Source organism: Watersipora subatra, chromosome 6 (genome assembly GCF_963576615.1).
Source record: "Watersipora subatra chromosome 6, tzWatSuba1.1, whole genome shotgun sequence".
Taxonomy (NCBI): domain Eukaryota; kingdom Metazoa; phylum Bryozoa; class Gymnolaemata; order Cheilostomatida; family Watersiporidae; genus Watersipora; species Watersipora subatra.
In genome coordinates this window covers 11,046,065-11,068,030 of record NC_088713.1, presented here as the reverse complement: position 1 = coordinate 11,068,030, position 21,966 = coordinate 11,046,065, and the positions used below count along the sequence as shown (strand labels likewise).

Sequence of the window (21,966 nt, the reverse complement as noted above, 5' to 3'; positions counted from 1 at the left end):
TTGAAAACACGCGATAGGAAGGGTCAGAACACTACTAAAACTCATAGTTGCTCAAACCTGAAATACCGTAGGTTTTATACAATTTGCTATACAATAACAAAACTGCAAAACTATTGATAAAAATATAAATAGCAATATATATTATTATTTTTGGCCTTCGGTATCGGGCAGCATGTATGCAGTTTGTTTGCTGATGTTAACAAAAGTTCCACTAATAAGCTACATAATTTGCTCAATTATTGGTGTCAACTTTAAAATTTAAAACAAATGTAGTGTTAGCACTTTTAGAATATACTACAAACAACGCAGAGGAATTTTTTGTGGCATATGACTTCAATTGAAGAGTTCTCTGAAAATGCAACTTGTATTTGCCCATTTAATACTTTAAAATGTCAAAGGGAGCTCATAATGAAAGCAACTTTAATATAATTTCAAGATGCTCAAAGCGGTATGGATGATATGTTGACAAACATTAAAAGGTCACTCTGTACTATGGCTAGTAAGTATTTACATGTATTTAGATTTTGCATTGATGCTTTCAATTAGGTAGCGTAGGAAATCTATTTACATTAGCTAAACTACCAGCATGTGCAATACCCAGCTTTGTTTCCTATCCATCACAAACATTTTGCCAACGCTTATAATAATTCATTGCTCTTTTTAAATCTGATTTCTGAACCAAAGGTAGTTTTAGCGGTATAAGAACATATACTACTCTTCCTATGGGTCTACTCACTGTTTTGTAGCAGCAAAGGCCATTGTTTTTATAAGGTCTGTAAGAATTGTATTACTTATTTTGACTGCCATCGGTGCTCGTAGCAAATATAATTTCAGTACCACTAGCATCAATAAAATTATTATTACTTGTTTCGTAAAGTATTTAGAGCAAAACAATATTTTATGTGCACAACAAACATTTTTGCTGCAAGCTTACCAAAACAAACTAAAACGTTTATTTTTATGTTACATTTTAATTAAAGAGCATGTTCTATACAGTTATTGCTGTCAGTACTATGCAGTTATTGCTGTCAATGTTCTTTGTGCATTCTTGGCACACTTTTATGTTAAACTGCCAATGCATTAAACACTTTAGAAATAAAGTGTCCAAACAAGGATGCATAACATGAGATTTGTCACTGGCTTGTTTTGACCTATATCTAGCACTCTTTAGCCAAAGGTGTCTAGCTTTACTAAAATATTTGGTAGTGAAATTGTACATAAATTCATTGCCTGCATACACATCAATCATGATGCCTATGCTCTTATTATGTGTGTTCTACTATTGCCTGCTTAGCTAATTCACTTTCTACTTCTCAATAGCCTCAGCCTCCGAATGAAAGCTATTGTTGTTATTCCTATTCTTTGTAAATTTATAATGAAGGAGGTTGTGGTTGGGCAGCTCATTTGCTTTTCACTCTATTAGAAGTATTGCAGCACAATTATAACTGCAGTAATAAAATCTGCACAGAATTGCATAATGTGGTCTTATTCTCCAAGGTCTTCTCACTAGCAGAAATCACCTATGTACTTATGCAATTGTGGTTTGTGCTTAAAGTGACTCATTATCCTAATGTGGCATGGCTTGCTACCCCTTCTTGCATGCTAGTCAATTGATTAAATAGATTGTAAGAAACCAGTCAACCTCTCATTCCTACACAACCTAAAGACTCATCACATAAGTTCAACCTTCTAGCGAGATTGTAGCTGCTAAAACTTTTGCTTTTTTCATGCGTCTAGCCATTTAGGGTTTTGCAGCAGCAGAAGAACAGACTAAGCATGTCACAATTGGTATATTTGTTTGTCACAATTGTTTTATATTACTTTTGCCAATTTTGTCACTGAATTTATTGTACCATATTATGGTGAAAGTCCTCATGAAAAGTAGTTTACTTTGCCTCAATGCCAATGCAAAAGGTTAGAACGGTAGTGGCCTATTTTGATATTTAGGGCGAGCCACTTTAAATACTATTTCTAAGCAACTTACTCATGTCATCAAATTGCGACGGCAAACAACAATGCATAGGTTTTCGCAGCTATTTTCGATTTGGATTTTACTGCCTTAATTGCAGGATCGTAATATTGTCAAGTTAAAAAGGTCAAGAAACCCCAACTTTATAATGCTAAAAGAATGAAATTATATCTAATTTTCATAAAATGATAACTTTGTAATTATACACGAGGGTAGCTTTGTGAGATTAACCGACACACATCAAAATAATTATGGTAACATATAGCATGGTAGCCAGCAATTGATGAATATCTGTGACTCTATCGATGCTCCTAACTTTTGTTACTTTTTAAAAAGCATTAAAATAATTATGGATGCTTTTTATTCTGATTAGTAGTGTTAGCTGATTGATAGCACCAAACAGGCAGAATTATTAGTATACTATACTGCCCTGAGCAAGCAAAACGCCGTATCTTGATATTTGTAAATTGTTCAGCACAAGCACAAACGCGTTTTTGTCGAGCCTGGCATCAGTATTAGCAGTATTTTAGTTGTTTTTTTATTTATTATGGTGAGATATCCAACAATCTTTAGCAAAAAACGTTTTTCGTGAAACTTTAAAATCAAAGGAGTTATTTCACTTAGGGCATTTTGTTTGCTTAAATTGACAATTTACTAAGCTGGCACTAGGCAATCAAACGCCCTATCACAGCAGATAGGGCCTTTTGATTGCTTAATTGGACTGGTTTCTCATTGTTAGTTTGCCACAAGACCATTTGCCATGACTGGATTATCAAAGGATTACAAGTTTAAATTCTGATATTAATCCGCAATTAGTCAACAAAATGATATATGTTGCAATTCCTATTACTCATCCAGTCAACACATGGATTAAAGCCCTGTAATAGCCATATTCAACTCAAAAGTTAAGAGATGATCAAAGATCATGGTATCCTTCAAACCTGATGTTATGAAATGAAAGGAATAAGTAAAATAGTAGTTTAAAAAAGATCAAACGCTTTTATTGAAAATAATTTAAAACAAACAACTGAGTGCAATAATGTCAGTATTTTAAAAAAGCAAAACCTTCCAATGGACATGTAATTAAAACAAATTTTTCATCAACTCTCTGAGTCGGATTTTTAAATTGAGACTTTTGTCACTTAGATATCGTCCTGTCATAATAAATATATTATGATAAAAAATATAGCAATAAGATTGAGCACTTAGAAGTGCACTAGCTTGTATGAGCTGCCTTACAACAACCAATTATATATGCTTCAGTTTCGCTTCCCTTTGTTTATATACTCTTTGATTACGTAATGCTGTTCATAATGTCCAACTTTGTGCATGTTCAGGCCAATCAAAACGCTGTATCTGCAGATAGAGCGCTTTGATTGCCACTTTATGTGTGGTAAATGTGGATAGGGCGTTTTGCACATTGTGAAAAGTGCTATTTCTGGTGGTCTCAGATATATGAAATTTCGAGACATGTTAGATCTCAACCTAAATTACATTAAAGCACAAAAAAGTGAATTTTGAAAAACTTGTCAGATAGGGCATTTTGCTTGCTTAGGGCTGTATAAAGTTATGATAATGTATTATTTTCATTGTAGTTAACAAGTTGATGCATTTTAGTTGTAATTTGATACAGATTTAAACAAGAGGCTGAGTCATAAGTAAGTGACTGGAGTAAATGAAATCCTTTAAATTGTTGAAGCTTTAAAATCAATGTTTCAATTTTGTAGAAGAATATCGCATGAGATAAATTATTACTGCTTCATGGAATTTTAGTAATGGGAGGTATGGACACGGATTTGCTGAAAAATCTAAAAACATCAGGCATCTTTTCCATCAATTTTTAATCTGCATAACATCTGTTTCGGCTATTCAAATTGTTTTGCTTATTTTGGTAGAAACCTGGTCACCGCATCCAAGCACTATATCCACCAGATGGAAAATGGTACGAAGCACAGCTGGACGTTTTCTTGAAGGGGGTATGTTGCTGATTAACGGTTAATTTACACAAGAGCGCGCCACATTAATAAAAGTTTTATTTCACAAAGTTTATAAGAACTAAGATTACTGTAAAACCTTTGTTTGAATGCCATGGCACTGCAGTTTTTAACCCTTCTAATTATAGTGGCAAAAATTGTCGATTGCGCTTCATAGTATATGTTCAACTTTTATTAGCTTCAAATTCTATCTAAAACACTTTTGTTATAGATTTTATTTTTCGAACACGTTTAAAAATAGTACTATTCAAAAAACTTAATGCATTCCTACTTCGTGCATTGCTAAAGCTATGTGAAGCTACGATCACTTCGAAGCTCGAAAAACGATGCTTTGCCATGTTCCTTACTCTTACGAAACTATTACTTTGACCACCATTGGAGTCACTATTGGAGCTGCTACTTTTATTATATGTGTAATCACTAAAATCTGAATCGGTCATCAACAATCATCAATACTGTCATCAAAATAAGTAATTCTCTGTTTTTCAATTCTGGATGTACTTGCGAAAGCTATAATAGCACTAACTAATTTGAGAATCAGAAAGAATCTCAAATTAGTAAATCAAGAAACCTAAATGTTTCTTTTCAGGTTGAAAAGTCCTAAACAAAAATTTCAAATTGCTTTGTGAGTTTAGAGCAATTTTATAGGGAAATCTTCGGACAACACTGTCAATACCATAAAAAGTCTTGTACTACAACATAATATTATTATGCTTTACTATTTATCTTGAGGTGTTGACTGATGTTCTAAAAAAAGAATCAAGGAGATTGACCAACCAGAAGCTGAGATATAGCCAGCCAAACCCAAGTCTACCAAAAAACAAGCGTTTTGGTAATCATCATTATATGACGTATGAAATCGACTTGTGTGCCATTGGTCAATTAAACCAACTAATGTGCTCTCCTATAACAATCACGACCTTTTAATTGGTTTAATCCCTGGAAGTATAGAACAATCAAATTGGGCCTCACAATCACTGCTCTGAGAATTCCGAACCAGTCCCTCTGACGTGTAGATTAGTTTTAGCATAAAATGATTACACGCATCTATCATTTTGCAACATTTCGCTATCTTGCTAGTTCAGCTCAGTTTTGTTGTTCTCCCACTTAGCTTCCTTATTCAGACTCATCTTTAGCGCTGTTCATATTTTTTCAACTATAGCTAATAAATGGAATCAATTAAATCAATCATTAATCTCGGTTATCAATTTTACTTTTGTACAAATTATATTAGTTACATCATTTATTCCATACGCAGTTATATTATTATTTTGTATAATATACATTATGATTATTATATTAATCATAAAAATAATTACAGATAAGATAATAGATAAATAGAAAAATCAAATTAAAAACTATCGTTTTCTTTTCATACAGCAAGAGCAGCACGGTCAAGATATTCTTTTTTAAAATTATAGCTGTAGTGAACTTACCGTCTGTTAATAGTGACGATAGTCATGATAATCTACTGAATGCTGCAGTAGGTACACAGTAGAAAAATGATGAATGAACAAAAATCCACCATCCTATTTCTTATTCTAAACAAACTGCAAATCGCGGATGTCGCATGTAGACTATACACAGGCTGTTCGTTGAACAGAGGATCTTCGGAGCAGATCCGAAGAGATCGAGTTAAAATTTGAAGCACAATAGTAAAAATCTGCTCTTCTGTTTTGAAAAATCACGGCGAGGGGTTGTGGGCAAATGCCTTTACCACACAATGTTTGCTTGATTTTTTTGAGAAACCAGAGCTAGTCTGTAAATTCTTTACTATCGTGAGAAGCATTTCACATCTCGTAGCCTAAAACAATCATTATATGTAACAGTGGTAAGGGTGCGCAACACCGGCACATGACCAATAAGTCGATTTCATATGTCATATATCTCCGGATTTTTGAAGGGTTTTCCTCTGATTCGTTATTAGGTAGACCTGTGTTTGGCTGGCTATATCTCAGCTCCTAGTGGGTCAGTCTCCTTGATTCTTTTTTTAGAACATTAGTCAAAGCCTCAAGAAAACTAATAAAACATAATAATATTATGTTTTCTCTATTCTTTAAGCTATAGAATAATTAGCATTACAAATATTTGTATTTCTTTTTGAATGATTTGGTGAACTTTGATGATTCAAGACAATGAGTTTGGCGAATGATATATATAAGATGCTGCTGAAGTTGCGCAATGACTTGCTTTTAATAGTTTGTTAGAAATTCCACTCATGGCTTTTCATTGTTACCTCAAAATGTTGAAACCACCTGATAGGAAGGGTCAGAACACTACTAAAACTCATATTTGCTCAAACCTGAAATACAATAGGTTGCATATAAATTGCAATACAAAGACAAAACTGCAAAACTATTGGTAAAAACATAAATAGCAATATATATTATTATTTTTGGCCTTCGGTATTGGGCAGCATTTATGCGGTTTGTTTGCCGATGTTAACAAAAGTTTTACTAATAAGCTACATAATTTGCTAAATTACTGGTGTCAACTTTAAAAATTGAAACAAATGTAATGTTAGCACTTATAGAATATTCTACAAACAACGTAGAGAAATTTTTGTGGCATACGACTTCAATTGAATAGTTCCCTAAAATTGCAATTTGTATTTGCCCATTTTAGTACTTTGAAATGTCAAAGGAACTCATAATGAAATCCACTTTAATAGAATTTAAAGATGCTCAAAGCGGACGGATGCTATGTAGACCAACAATAAAAGGTCACTCCGTACTATGGCTAGTAAGTAGTTACATGTATTTAGATTTTGCATTGATGCTTTCAATTAGATAGTGTAGGAAATCTATTTACATTAGCTAAATTACCCTCATGTGCAAGACCCAGCTTTGTTTCCTAGCCATCACAACATTATGCCAATGCATATTATAATTCATTGCTTTGTTCAAAACTGATTTCTGAGCCAAAGGTAGTTTTAGCAGTATAAGAACATGTACTTCTTTTCCTATGGGTCTACTCACTGTTTTGTAGCAGCAAAGGCAATTGTTTTTTAAAAGGTCTGTAAGAATTTTATTACTTATTTTGATTTTCATTGGTGCTCGTAGCAAACATAATTTCAGTACAATTTGCATCAATAAAGTTATTACCACTTGTTTCGTAAAGTATTTGGAGCAAAATAATATTTTAGGTGCAAAATAAACATTTTTGCTGCAAGCTTACCAAAACAAAATAAAACATTTTTTATGTTACATTTTAATTAAACACCATGTTCTATTCAGTTATTGCTGTCAGTACTCTGGCCTATGCTGGTAAAACTAGTTACCAAACCAAATTTTAGTTTTTCCGCTCGCCGCTCCAGAGTATTTAATCAACTGAGCTAGTTTTTACAACAGACCTGTATTACAAGACAAAGAATGTTCATATTTATTTTGAATGATCAAAGTAAAACCTAATCCTCAATAATCCCATTTAACTAGTTATGCAAGCAAAATGTTGAGTAATTATGCCAGGTATTCTGCTGGATTAACTAAAAAAATCAGAAATTCACTACACAATAAGAAATAACTTTTTTGGGTCATTTTCCAAATTTAAGTGAATGTGTTTGAGTAGAATGTTTTATCAATTTCTTGACAGTTCAGGGCATTATTATTACTGGTAAAATGTGAATAATAGGACTCAGTATTACTATTGATCAATAAAACCACCCAAAGTCGAGAGATCTAAAGTTAGAAAAAATTTGGTGCCGTGCTAGGTTCAGCCCGACTGATCATCGCTAACAATAAATTGCAGTCAAAAAGAAGTTTTGAACAGCGAAAATGCCCTCAAGATAGAATGTTATTGTATTTTTATTGGCTCTCTATGTGACATTAATTTTTTCCCTGGGTTCTACATAGACACAATGGGCTTGTTTGGAATCTACCCAATTTATGGTGTTGTGGTATTGTGCCGGTTTTGCAACCTGACTCTCCAGGTTCCATCCCCGAGTGGGAAAATGTTTATACTTAACGTTCTAAGAGTGGCTTAAGATGAATAGAAAGAAATTGCTGTTATTGTATGTTAGATTGAGTAACTAAGTATGTTGTGCAAGTAAATCATATTATTACTGTAGATAATATGCACAGCAAGGAAAAATGTGTGAGTTTCATTTTAGCAATCACAGTAACTGAGTTGTGTCCATGCATTGTTTCCAACTAATTTTTTTAAGTTTTTGTATGCAGTGTAGCAGCGATATGTGACTGAATAAGAAACTATAACATAGATCATATTTATAAATATTGAGTTACATTATTTGTTTATTTTAGTGAGTAGAAAGTTATGCAGCCTAAAAGAAAATGGAGCGTTCAAAAAGCCATGATCGGATGATTTATGCAAACTACCAACAATGTCAGAGCTGTATACTGTTAAAAGAAATTGGTGTTTGAAAATTATAATGATGACTTATGCCCGAGCCCACAACTTACTCAAGAAGCTGCAAAATTAAACTGGCAGCAGGGTCTTCTTGTCGTTGAGGCTTTTGTAATATCGCATTAAACTTGACGTCTGAATAAATTTACTCCGTTTGGCGACTAAGCAACAACCATTCTATGGTACTTGACTAGTTGAATTTTTTGGTATCAAGCATGGTGGCTGTTGTTGTTTTATATACACATTTATGGAATCCTACCTTAAAGTTTAACATACTATACAATATGTAAGTTTTAACAACAATTAAGTTATTTCAGAAAAAAATACTTGGAAATGTGCAACAGAGGCCGGTTTGCCCACAACTCATGATCGCACCAATAGGCAAAAAGATATAGTAGATTCTATAGTAAAATGTTGTGAGTGTTTTTAGATAATTTTGTTACTTTTCTGATATGTCATAAGTCAGAGAAGTCATTATGCTTTTAAGTTGCTAAAAGAGAACAAGATTTTATGGCCTCTTAGCTAATGTGTGCAAGTTATGTTACCTTCTTAACATAGTACATAATCGATCATAGCCTTTTTGAAGTATGTACACTGTATACGTCATAGGTACCTCTAGAACCTATGTTTAAGTTAAATAGTTTTTTACAAATGTGAAAGGTATATCGCTATAAGATACAAGTTGTATAGTTTCATGCAACCTTCTGACTAGTACATAAATTATGTTTGTTAAGTAATAATAACAGATAAATAAGTTATAGCAACCTACTAAATGATATATAAATAGCAGCAACCTCTTAAATAATATACAACTCATAGCAGCCTCCTAACTGATATATAAATAGTAGCTACCAACTAAATGAAATTCAAATTATAGCAAACTCTTACGTGATCTATAAGTCATAGCAACATCCTAAATTCTATGTAACCCATAGCAACCTCTGCAATGATATGTAAGTTATAGCAACCTCCTAAATGATATATAAATAGCAGCAGCCTCCTAATTAATATATAATTCATAGCAGCCTACTAACTGATATATAAATAATTGCTATCAACTATGGAAAATTCAAATTATAGCAAGGTCTTAGATGATCTATAAGTCATAGCAACATCCTAAATTATATGTAACCCATAGCAACCTCTGCAATGATATGTAAGTTATTGCAACCTCCTAAATGATATATAAATAGCAGCAGCCTCCTAATTAATATATAATTCACAGCAGCCTACTAACTGATATACAAATAATTGCTATCAACTATGGAAAATTTAAATTATAGCAAGGTCTTAAGTGATCTATAAGTGATAGCAACATCCTAAATTATATGTAACTCATAGCAGCATCTGCAATGATATGTAAGTTATAGCAACCTCCTAAACGATATATAAATATCAGTAGCCTCCTAATTAATATATAATTCATAGCAGCCTCCTAACTGATATATAAATAATAGCTATAAACTATGAAAATTCAAATTATAGCAAGGTCTTAGGTGATCTATAAGTGATAGCATCATCCTAAATTATATGTAACTTATAGCAGCCTCTGCAATGATATGTAAGTTATAGCAACCTCCTAAATGATATATAAATATCAGCAGCCTCCTAATTAATATATAATTCATAGCAGTCTCCTAACTGATATATAAATAATAGATATCAACGATGGAAAATTCAAAATATAGCAAGGTCTTAGGTGATCCATAAGTGATAGCATCATCCTAAATTATATGTAACTCATAGCAGCCTCTGCAATGATATGTAAGTTATAGCAACCTCCTAAATAATATATAAATATCAGCAGCCTCCTAATTAATATATAATCCATAGCAGCCTCCTAACTGATATATAAATAATAGCTATAAACTATGAAAATTCAAATTATAGCAAGGTCTTAGGTGATCTATAAGTGATAGCATCATCCTAAATTATATGTAACTCATAGCAGCCTCTGCAATGATATGTAAGTTATAGCAACCTCCTAAATGATATATAAATATCAGCAGCCTCCTAATTAATATATAATTCATAGCAGCCTCCTAACTGATATATAAATAATAGCTATCAACTATGGAAAATTCAAATTATAGCAAGGTCTTAGGTGATCTACAAGTGATAGCAACATCTTAAATTAGATGTAACTCATAGCAGCCTCTGCAATGATATGTAAGTTATAGCAACCTCCTAAATAATATATAAATATCAGCAGCCTCCTAATTAATATATAATCCATAGCAGCCTCCTAACTGATATATAAATAATAGCTATCAACTATGGAAAATTCAAATTATAGCAAGGTCTTAGGTGATCTATAAGTGATAGCAACATCCTAAATTATATGTAACTCATTTCTGCCTCTGCAATGATATGTAAGTTATAGCAACCTCCTAAATGATATATAAATATCAGCAGCCTCCTAATTAATATATAATCCATAGCAGCCTCCTAACTGATATATACATAATACCTATCAACTATGGAAAATTCAAATTATAGCAAGGTCTTAGGTGATCTATAAGTGATAGCAACATCCTAAATTATATGTAACTCATAGCAGCCTCTGCAATGATATGTAAGTTATAGCAACCTCCAAAACAATTTATAAACAGCAGCAGCCTCCTAAATAATATATAACTTATAGCAGGCTCCTCACTGATATAACTTATAGATAATTGCTACCAACTATGTGAAATTCAAATTATAGCAATTTCTCAAGTGATCTATAAGTTATAGCAACATACTTTATTATATATAAATCAGAGCAGCCTCTAAAAGAAACAAGTTATAGCAAACTCCTAAATGATATAAGTTATGGCATCTTACTAAAGGGTATGTAAGCTATGCCATGCTATGTAATGTTTCCATTGTAACTATTACATAAGTTACAATGGTAACATTCTAATTTATGTGTAATTTGTAGCAATCTGCTAACTGGTAATCATTACTTTTGCTTACTCATTGAGGTTTGAATCATTTTACCTTCAAATTGATATGTAATTTACAACAACCATCTCAAGACATTCTCCAAGTTTTGACAGTTTTTCTAGTATGCATATATACAAAGTATGATAAGGCGATGAATATATATTGTATGATACCATATTCTCCTAAAATTCCCATAAAAATATATAGTAATTAGGAGGTGAATAAATATATATATATCTACAATGTAGATAAATTAGACCATATAGGAGGCTTACCCATATATATTTGCGTTAACTCCTAATCCCTTATATTCCGAAACCTCCTAACTGGTATATATTTATTCAACTCCTAACTCGGAAATATGGGTATATATATATATGTATATATATATATCCAAATGTATCATACTAAGAACTAAAATCAGAGTGCACAACATGGGATGGAGCAGTATAAATTATAAAACTAAATAGTTCACTTATCTTTCAGCTACTGACAGTTTCCTGCTAGTGCATTCTTCTAGTTGCATGGTGATTCTTGTTATATTGAACCTTTCCATATTCTTCTGGTTATTCAATACCTTCCAGATTGTCTTTTCACTACATTTTTTCTCTGCATAGCTCAGCTAATGACTATTTTTGTTTAAACTACTTTGTCATAGCAAAACTTCTAAGCGATGCACTTGAGAATACATAATTATATACACTTAGCACTCGAATTAGGATAATTGAGTGCAATCAAACGAGTTTTCGAGTTTAGCTAAAAAACTTGTAGTACCATTCGTTCCTTGCCAATCTGCAAAATATTTTCCAATAGCTTGAAATATCTAAATCAGGTTAAAATGAGAACTAATATTAGCTTGAAAAGGCTACTCAAAATTTCTCTGAGGTTGTAGTTAAAAGTTTAACAACAAGCCAGGTTGAGTTAAAAAACTGACTGTGAAACAAACTGAACAAAATATACAAATTAATTGCTTTTCATGTATTAAATTTATTAGTAGTACGGTTTTGAGAACAATTTTCTACCACTCATTTGCTATTATGGCTTTTTAAAACCCAAAAATGTCAAATGGTTGCTGTCAAATAAAAATGATTTTCAAATAATAGGGGTGTTCAAATAACAAGTGGCACTCTATTTTTTAACCTTTCTTCCAAAGGTGCTCTCAACTAGAGGTGGCCATCAGATGGAGGTAGAGTTCAACTACATGTTTCACAGTATTTGCCATCTTTGTGAGCTTCAAAGCTTTTGTAAATATGGGTGACATTTGCTTGTAAAAAGTAAAAAAATTAACATTGATAGTCTAAATCTATATGATTCAACAAAACAATTATTTTAGCAAATTTTATATTGTTTTGAGTTATTGTTATTTAGCAAACAGTGTATCAAAAGTATCTCAATAATGTTTCCGAATGGCTAATGAATTAAAGGTGAAAGGTCTGAACAAAACATTATTTTTTGTAGAATTGCTCTTTCAAGAGTTGCTAAACAGTGGAGAGCAGAAAATTGATTTATCTAGGCGGTAAGTTATTCCAGTTTCTTAGCTTAGTTAATTAAATTACTCAACTTATTTTGTCACAAAACTACATCAAACAAAACTGCAGCAAATAAAAGATACACTTTGGGAGGAATGTGTTAGTTCATATTCTGTATAAAAAGTTTAAATGCCTACAATCGTGTCTAAGGCTTATATGATTCAGCGAATATAAACATAAATTACTCTGTCCGCTAAAAAGAGCGTTTAAATACATTTTTATAAAAGGCACTGTTAAAAAAATGTTACGAGGCCTCTAATTTGTTAAACCATTTGCAAATAAAAACTTGTGAATCCTTCATAGTCTGATATATTTTTGGGAGAACCATTTTATGGATTTTGGGGTTTAGCTATTTTTGTTGAATTTTTACACTATTTTTTCCAAAACAGATTATTAACAACAACCTACATCGTATGTTAACTTATTACAACAAGCAAAACACTTTCAGATTGCACTGTTAATGTTCTTGTGTTATCACTGACATCTATGAGTTTCGACAATGTATATGACACTTAAAGTTGAAATCAATGGAAATGTTAAAGACATTTCCTTGTTTTGGCAATAAATGTTCGCCATTTAAAACGAATGATGACAAATGAATGCGCAGACCATGAATGAATGAATGAATGAATGAATGAATGAATGAATGAATGAATGAAAGAATGAATGAATGAATGCATTAATAGATGTAATTATGACTAAAACAGAGGAAATTTTATTTCATTGGTTTTATTGCTTGCTTCATTGCTGGTTGTTGATTCCTTTGTACATAATTATTCACACCTGTTGCAGATTTGCATAGTGACACAGCTATTTTGTATATTTTTATGGTTGTTACTACTTGTATAATTAGCGCTGTAGTAGGTGCAAGTTGTTATCACTGAAATATTATCTGATGTCTTTTTTGCAAAAGGCATTAGATTTAGTAGGGTAGCTTTTTCAGCCCTAGTACACCAAACCATAAGCGTACAGTAAGCCACAATTTCTTTTGTGTGCTTCAGCATCGATGAATTATATAAATAATTGTGAATGTGTGACCAAACAGGGTAAAAAATCAATAATAGGCTTTTTTGTCTATTGTGACTTACTCTTTATTTAATTATTAAAATTATAACAACACTACCTAATGCATCTGAGGTAATATGCGAAGTTCAAGAATTAGACAAAGGCTTACTAATCTAAGGACGATGCAACTCATTTAAGTACAATGAGAGGTATTTTGAATTTATGATGGGCTAGATTAACTGCAGACTACTAGTTACTACAAGTTATTCAAGTCAAGAAAAGAGTGTAATAATGTTCATGTTGCCCGATAAAAAATATATGGCAGCTTCTGTCAAAAGCCTGGAGATGGTTGAACCAAAGGTTCCTACAAAGTTTGTATTGAATACGATGTGTCTGTCGCAAAAGGTGAAGCAACTCCTTACTCTAATAAAAACTATGATTGGAGCAAATATGAGATGCTTAGATTCTACTCTCTACAAGTTTAAGAAAAATACCTGATGATAGTTTTTGCCTTGGTTAAAGTAAAGAATAACAAAATCGGAAAGGCTTCATTGAAAATGAATAAACGGTCATGTTGAAAACCCATGGTCTCGAAGCTTTGATTATTTAATGGTTTTATGTTCACATTTATATTGCAGTTCTTAAATTGAAAGCAGCTATACTTTTATTATACTAAAGGCGTTAGCACAGTAAATAGAATGAAACATTACCCAACATTATGTGAAGATACTAATAACAAAGCAAGGAGAGATAATTCCAAAACACAACATACAAGTCCATGTATAATGCAAATTCAAAAACTATTATTGACAATACTCCCCCTTAGTTTTAGAATTTTAATCAGAGAATACAAATTACTAGAGTTGTACGATAATGCTAACTAACCTACCTAACCTGCCAAACATTTAGCAACCTATGCTACACCTTGCGTGTCTCTGAGTTTCCTGAATTGATCACAACAAAGTGGTTTCATGGAATTGTAAGCCACTATATGATCGGTGTAACAATGTTTGGTTTGAACATGGTTGTTCATAGTTTTCTAACATATGTAGTGATACTTATTGTCTATTTGTTTTTAGTGTTTGCATGTTTCAGACTTGTTTGCATTGTTCGTACCAGACAGATTGTCAACGTTGAGTTTGGTTGGTTGCGTTGGTGTGAGCTCGGTGCACAGGTAAAGTTGGCATAGCCAGGCAGTTTCTTTATTTATTTCATGAGCTGCAATGCACTTGGCCTCTGCTGTTGATAAGGTAACAACAATTCCCTGTTTGCTGATCCAACTAATGGGCCTACCACAATGCATAAATAATACACCTGAAGTAGAGTGATAACTTTCATTTTCTCCGCAACTAGCATCAGAGTAGGCGATCAACAGTTGATCTGCTTTCTTGTAATATGTGCCAAGATCTGACGTTACCTTGAGGTAACACATAACCTTTTTCATGGCTGTAAAGTGCGTGTCAGTAGGAGCAGTGTTAAATTTACACAACACTCTCACCACATACTGTATTTCTGGCCTGGTGAAAGTGTAGAGAAGTTTAGGCAGCATAGAGAAGACTACCAATTATGAATTGATACAAGGCTTAGTCTACAGGTTTACTGCCACCGTTACCCACTGGATTGACTTCTGCAGCCATGGGGTAGCAGCAGTTTCGCAGTCTGCCATGTTGTATTTGTGCAGAATTTGTTGAATGTATTGTCTTTTGTGCAGTTTCAAAGAACTCAGAGTAAATTCCACTTGAATACCCAAGCAGAATTGAAACATTTTCAAGTCCTTCATCTAGAATCGAGTGCTAAGGGACAACTTAATAGCATCTAGTACTTATTGATTGTCAAAAATTAGAACTAGGTCATCTACGTACATTGCTACAATGACCTGGATATTATCATACCGGTGTATATACACATTGATTTGTGCTTGACAGTGTTAAGTCTATGAATAGAAAGAATCAGTCCAACTCTTGGTTTCGGCATTGAAAAGCTTGTTTTATTCTGTATAGAGATTTTTGCAACTTATACACAATGTTTCATTTGCCAGGAAGGACCAGTCCTTCAGGTTGTTTCATATCAATTTCCTCTGTAAGATCAATGTTAAAAAGGCCCTAACAATGTCCATTTGGTGAACAATCATGCCACGGCTTACTCCAAAGGACAGCAGGGAATGGAGAGATGATCGCTGAACAACTGGAGTCAAAGTTTATTTGTTGTCTACTTTGGCAGCTCTAATTCAATGATCATCGTTGAAGCAGTTTCACATACGATTCAGTTGAAAGGTTCTACTACGCCATCTTGTTGGGGTTAGTACTGAGTTGTCAACTGATGCTGAATACCATGAGGAAAATGTGTTATTCAAATTGTTCATATACATATTCATCACCCCCGTCAGTCTGTAACGTTCTGATTGTTTTGGCCGATTTGATTTATAGCAGAAGCTTCATATCCCTGAAAACTGAAAACACATAAGACTTATCTCGAATAAACTACAGATGTACTAACCTACTGTAATCATCTATAAGGGTGACACATATTTACTGTCACCAATAGACTGATTCTGCATGGGGCCATAAACATCACCATATAAAAGCTCTAGTACATTTTTAAAATCGATACCACCGGTAGAATTGAATGGTTTACACGCCTTTTGTACATAGCTCCCATTGACCTACCGATACGTTGGATAGATTGGTACCAATTGCTTATGATTTTCGGTTACTTTGATGAATAGTTGACTAGTTTAAATGAGCTAGAGGTTGATGCCATAGGGTGCTAGAGGATGCTAGACTTGTGCAATGATTGGATAACTCAAGACCTATATAGTATAATTTACCAACATGTGTGCCCATAGCACGTTTTTGACTAATCTTATTCTTTACCCAAGCTCTGTTACTGCCAAATTGAATGATTATACCTTTACCTGTGGTGGAACTGACTAAGAATAAACTATGCTTTAGGTCAGGTACATGAAGTACGTCATAGAGGACGGATCTTCTGGTCAAACGCTTACATACTCACGCTGTGATGTCTATATTACTAATACCATTAGCATCTACGGTGCGTATAACAGCAGTTATCATTGTTTTCTTGTTAGTCTAGTAGTGTGTAAGACTCAAATGACAACTTGTTTGGTGTCATATAACACGCTGCTTCCCAAGGCCACTAGCTGTTTTTGTACAGGATCACTACTGGTACCAGCTTGAAAAGCAGATTCATTAGTGCGATGGTTGTTATCAACTTCTACTACATACATTGCTCTGCGTGAGTATGGCAAGACATATCCACAATTCATTCTCTGTCGACCATAGCTCTGCCTAAATTTTGGGCAGTCTCCAATGGGATGCTGAGTATTATTGCAGTTATAAAATTCATGTCTAGAATATTCTTTGTCAGCGGAGGCAGTGTTTAGGGCAGTGTCGGAATTTGCCGAGTGTTTAACGCTACCTGAGACAGCTGTCTTATCAGGTGGTCTTTGTTCTCCACGCTTTTGTTCTTCGTTCAATAACGCGTTTTAGACAAATTCAAGAGTGAGGCCTTTATTTAAATATTCTTGCATTGTTAGCATTGACGCTGTAAATGTTGGGCTAGTTGCAAAAAAGAGTGACGACCTGATTATTCTTGGATACGGCAGCCCTGTTAGCAGCTAATTGTCAGTAATGTTTTTCATGGGTTTTAAATGAGTTTCAATTGTTGTATCATTTGACATCACCGAACAAAAATTACGTTTTTTTTTAAATTAAACGATTAGCCAGTAATTCACTCTAAATTGTGATTGTAATTTGTTTCAGGCAGCTTAGGGTGCTTTGCATTTGGAAATTAGATATATCACCTCATCACTTACCGATAGAAGGTTACAGAGGGCTTTAGCTGGTTTAGATTTATATTCTGCCGTTGCAAAATCTTCAGCTGTGTTTGTTGGAACAGCAATACCTCCATCTGTAGAGCCGTAAAAGGCCTTGTCTACGAACAGATGCTTCATTTTTATTTTCTTTGTTGTATAGTTTGTTGTGTCCAGCTTAGGTATGGTTCATTTTTTTCCATGGTGACAAGTTGGCTGATATTAACTTAAGAAGAGTGTCTTGGGCCCATGGCCTATTGTAATTCTCGAATTGAAAGCAGCTACACTTTTATTATACCAAGTCTGTTAGCACGGTGATGGGAAAATTACAATGCATTATGGGAAGATACTGGTGACAAGGCAAGGTAAGACAATTCTAAAAATATTTCAAAACTATATACTGTATAATGAAAATCCAAAAATTATTATGGACAATAATTTATACCCTCATGTACATTTAGAAAAGTTGAAAGCGTTGTAAGTGTGAATCAACAAACATTGCACCTCTATCCGGCGGCTCAAAGGGCATAATGAGATGTAACGATCTCTACCATGTAAAACGGAGTCCAACATGACTTACTCAATGCTGTGTAAATACCTTATGCTTAGCTGTCTAGCATGAGTTATCAAAGTACATGAAACTATTGTAAAGGATCTATTGTGAACACTTTACTGCTCCACAATTAACCCATCTCTTGAATGAGTAGACAGATTTAGATATACCTATATATACAAATACAATGTACATGAAAGCACAGTTAATGTTTGGACATAACATAAAACTGCATTTGGTATTTCTCTTGCCCATTTCGGCATTCAATCATCTTGCCTAATTTCTATTATGAGAGAAGGGTTAAGCTCCGAGTTCATATTTAGGTGGCTGAATAGCTGTCTTTTGCTGGCTCAACAGCTGATCGGTTTCCAAAGATTCAACTCTATGACCAATCAGTTGTAATCTTTAGCACCTCGCAACCAACAGGTCATACTGTACTTTTTTGCTGATTCGGTCTTCCTCAAGCTTGGACTTGTAGGGTTGGCTCAAATATATCTTGGCTCAGCCAAGATATATTTGAGCTTCGCAAGATATTAATATGGGCAATAGTTAGATTTGGATAGACAATTCAGATAGACAAGACTACTCAAACAAACAACCATGACCATATGAGTTTTGAGTTGATCACAATCTTCAAGTCTAAAAACTGTGACTCGAGCCTGAAATATATATGCCTAAGAAAACAGATTCTTCGGAAATATTGTTGTTGCCAACACTGGCATAAACATTTATGAAGCCAAAATATAAATTGGTTCATAACTAACAGCAATTTCTTACAGTTAACTTAAAAAGCGGGTTTAGCTACCTTTAATATTTACCTTAGACTTCATCAGTATTAGAATTGTTAATAACTTGCAATTGTTTTTGATATCTGATTTGATCTGATTATCTGGATAATTTAAATTTAATTTGGACAAAATTGATTATGGTTAGAAGGCTCATAAATAAAATACATGTGAATTGGCGTCACCAGTGGATATTAGCTGCTGTACTAAAGTTGCCCCGCTACCCGTTTATTTCTGCCTATCTCTTGCAACTAATAGACATGGTAATTAAATTGTTGCTTAACCTGAGCTTTTGAACTGTGATCAACTTTTGTTAGATTTTATTGCATCTCAGCTGTCAGATCACTTCAAACATCAGACATAATCATAGATGGTAAGAAAATATAGATAATCTCTCATAAAAGCTACCAAAACTTTCTTCAAGTTCATTATTAATAATGTGTCAATAATTATGATTAATTGTAAAATAGTTTGCAAAGTTAAGTTTTAAGTAATATTATGTTATTTAAAAAAAGGTAAATGTTTTCCAGAGTTTAAGATGAAGTAAGTTTGTCACAACAAATTGATTGGGTTTAGGGGCTTGACAATTTGCTAAAACCATCTATTCTTATGACAAGCTAAAAGCTAAATTGCCTTCAAAAAGTTTCATTTTTGTAAAAAATTGGCAAAAATGTTATATTATTTATTGTGAAAAAATAATAATTTTTGATTATTCATGCGCAGTGAATAATGACAAAGCATGTGTGTTGTTCTCAAAAAAGGAGAGCAATTAAAATATGGAACCGAAATATAGCAATTAAAATACAATATAACTATAAAAATATAATAAAAACTACATGTTTTTTATCGAAATCAGTACAACCATCTCCAAATTTTAATATTGAGAGAGTTTATTGTTGAGTTCATATGATGAAAAACGAATGTGCCTTAGTATGGGAAAAACAAAGAAGCAGCGTGTTTCATAGGTTTATCAAAAAATATTTTATACATAAAATAATTGTGCTGTAATATAAAAGTCGTGTAGATTCAAGCATAAGTTTACAATGCAAAAAAATTACTAAGTTAAATGGTTTGACTTATACATACCTAACTCTGATTGCGCTCAAACAAAATTACACTTTTTTCACTAAATCTTAACAACTAAAACTTTATTTATGCTAGTCGTGCGCCGGGTTGTTTCTTATAGTCAGTATTTTGTCTTTTTTTCTATCAACTTACCACAAAAACTTTAAGCTGCTCTCAGTCAGATGAGATGAAATTACTATTATTACTTGCCGAATAACTGTTACAGCTAAATATAAATAGTTAATGTCACTAGCACGATTTCTCAATAAACAATCATTAAAATTTTCTTTATCTACAATTGAATAAACCTCAATATCTCAACTGGTCTATCATGACTGGTCACCGTGAACAACAAATTGCAATAAAGTAAGTTATACAAAAATGAAACAAAGTTTAGTATAGACTGTAAAAACGCTTTTCATGACTCAACACAGACAAATGATTGTTTCCTTTTTTAAATACAGCTGTGATAGGCTAATTCAGCAACTACCCACTAATCAGAAACATAGAAAGCCTGCAAAGCCTGGCAGTGTAAAGCCAGTGTAAAGGGTAAAGCTACAAGAGCTGTACCAAGCAGCTAACAACTCTGTGTAAACACAATTTTGACCTGCACTTCAAAAGCTGCTGGGTTAATTAATTATTTCATGCAACATCTTGTAATGTTAGGTGGGTACAGCTAGTTACAGTTTTCATTGTCAGCTTGTATGCAGAATATTTTAGCAAAAACTTGTAATTTTTGTGAAGTTTTTTCTAGGGTTGGCTTGTATGCAAGAGAGACTTATAGGCAAAAAGTTACGCAAAGTATATTTATGTGTAAAGACAATTATGAAAAATTCATGTATTTTTCATGTGTTTACTGCAAAGTGACTAGATATTTACAGGCTAACGAGATATTTCAGCCTGTGCCTATGCAAAGACATCACATCTATTACACAATTTAATCATATTGCAGGGTTTTTTCCACTGGCAACCAGCCACAACCTTAAATATATTTTCTATAGATAAGTAATATTCAGAAGCTACACAAAAGCCAATTGCAACTTTGAAAATTTTATCTTATTTTTGCTGCTGAGAACCATGTTTTGGTGCTAGTTTAAGTGCATATCCTGTTTGGTCACATGTAAAACAATTTCAGATAAACAGACATAAAAAAATTTGACGAGTTTTGCTTAAAGTGTATGCTTTTTTTACAGATAATATTGTCTAGCACCATCATTTACAAACCATCAATCAAATATAATTCAGAAAAGCATGAATTAAGGAATCACAATGAATTAATTATTTATGCAACATGTTGTTGTGATAGGTGGGACTGCCAGTTACAGTTTTCATTTTCAGTTTGCATGCATATTTTTTTTGCCTAACATAAATTTTGTAATTTTAGTGAAGTTTTCTTGCAGGGTTGGCTTGTAAGCAAAATAGACTTATAGGCAAAAAGTTACGCAAAGTATATTTATATTTCGGTAATGTTTGACAAAAACTAACATGCAATTTTTTTAGCAATGGTATGTTAGTTGGTATTTGGTACCTAATATGGGTGCATGCAAATATGTTTGCAAGTTATTAATTCTAGGATGTTAAATTTGTACAAAAATCTTGATTAAAACAGTTTTTTCTGTCATATACTATATTTCATATTTAACTCTGTGATGCAATTTTTTGTTTCTATTGGTAATCTCATTGCTGGTATTTCTATTTCAACCACATAAATACTTCCCATGTTATATGTAAAAACACTTCTGAAAAGTTAATGTATTTTTCATAAGTGTTTTTTGTTTATGTTTTTACTGCAAGGTAACCAGATTTTTGCAGGGTAATAAGATATTTCAGTCTGTGTTTATGCTACGACATCTATAACACAATTTCATCATATTGCAGCATTCTTTCAATTAGCAACAAGTTACAGCCTTAAATATATTTTATATGGATAACTACATGTAATAT

General features: G+C 32.9%; 1 protein-coding gene across 1 annotated transcript in view; it reads left to right on the top strand.

The window, feature by feature from the left end:
• Positions 1–14,976, top strand: part of LOC137398029 (leucine-rich repeat protein lrrA-like) — a 60,636-nt gene extending 45,660 nt beyond the window's left edge. Inside the window, exons 10-11 of the mRNA XM_068084129.1 lie at positions 12,712–12,769; positions 14,883–14,976. Of these exons, the coding sequence (XP_067940230.1) occupies positions 12,712–12,769; positions 14,883–14,976 (152 nt within the window). The remainder of the gene's footprint in view (positions 1–12,711; positions 12,770–14,882) is intronic.
• Positions 14,977–21,966: the final 6,990 nt, after the last annotated feature.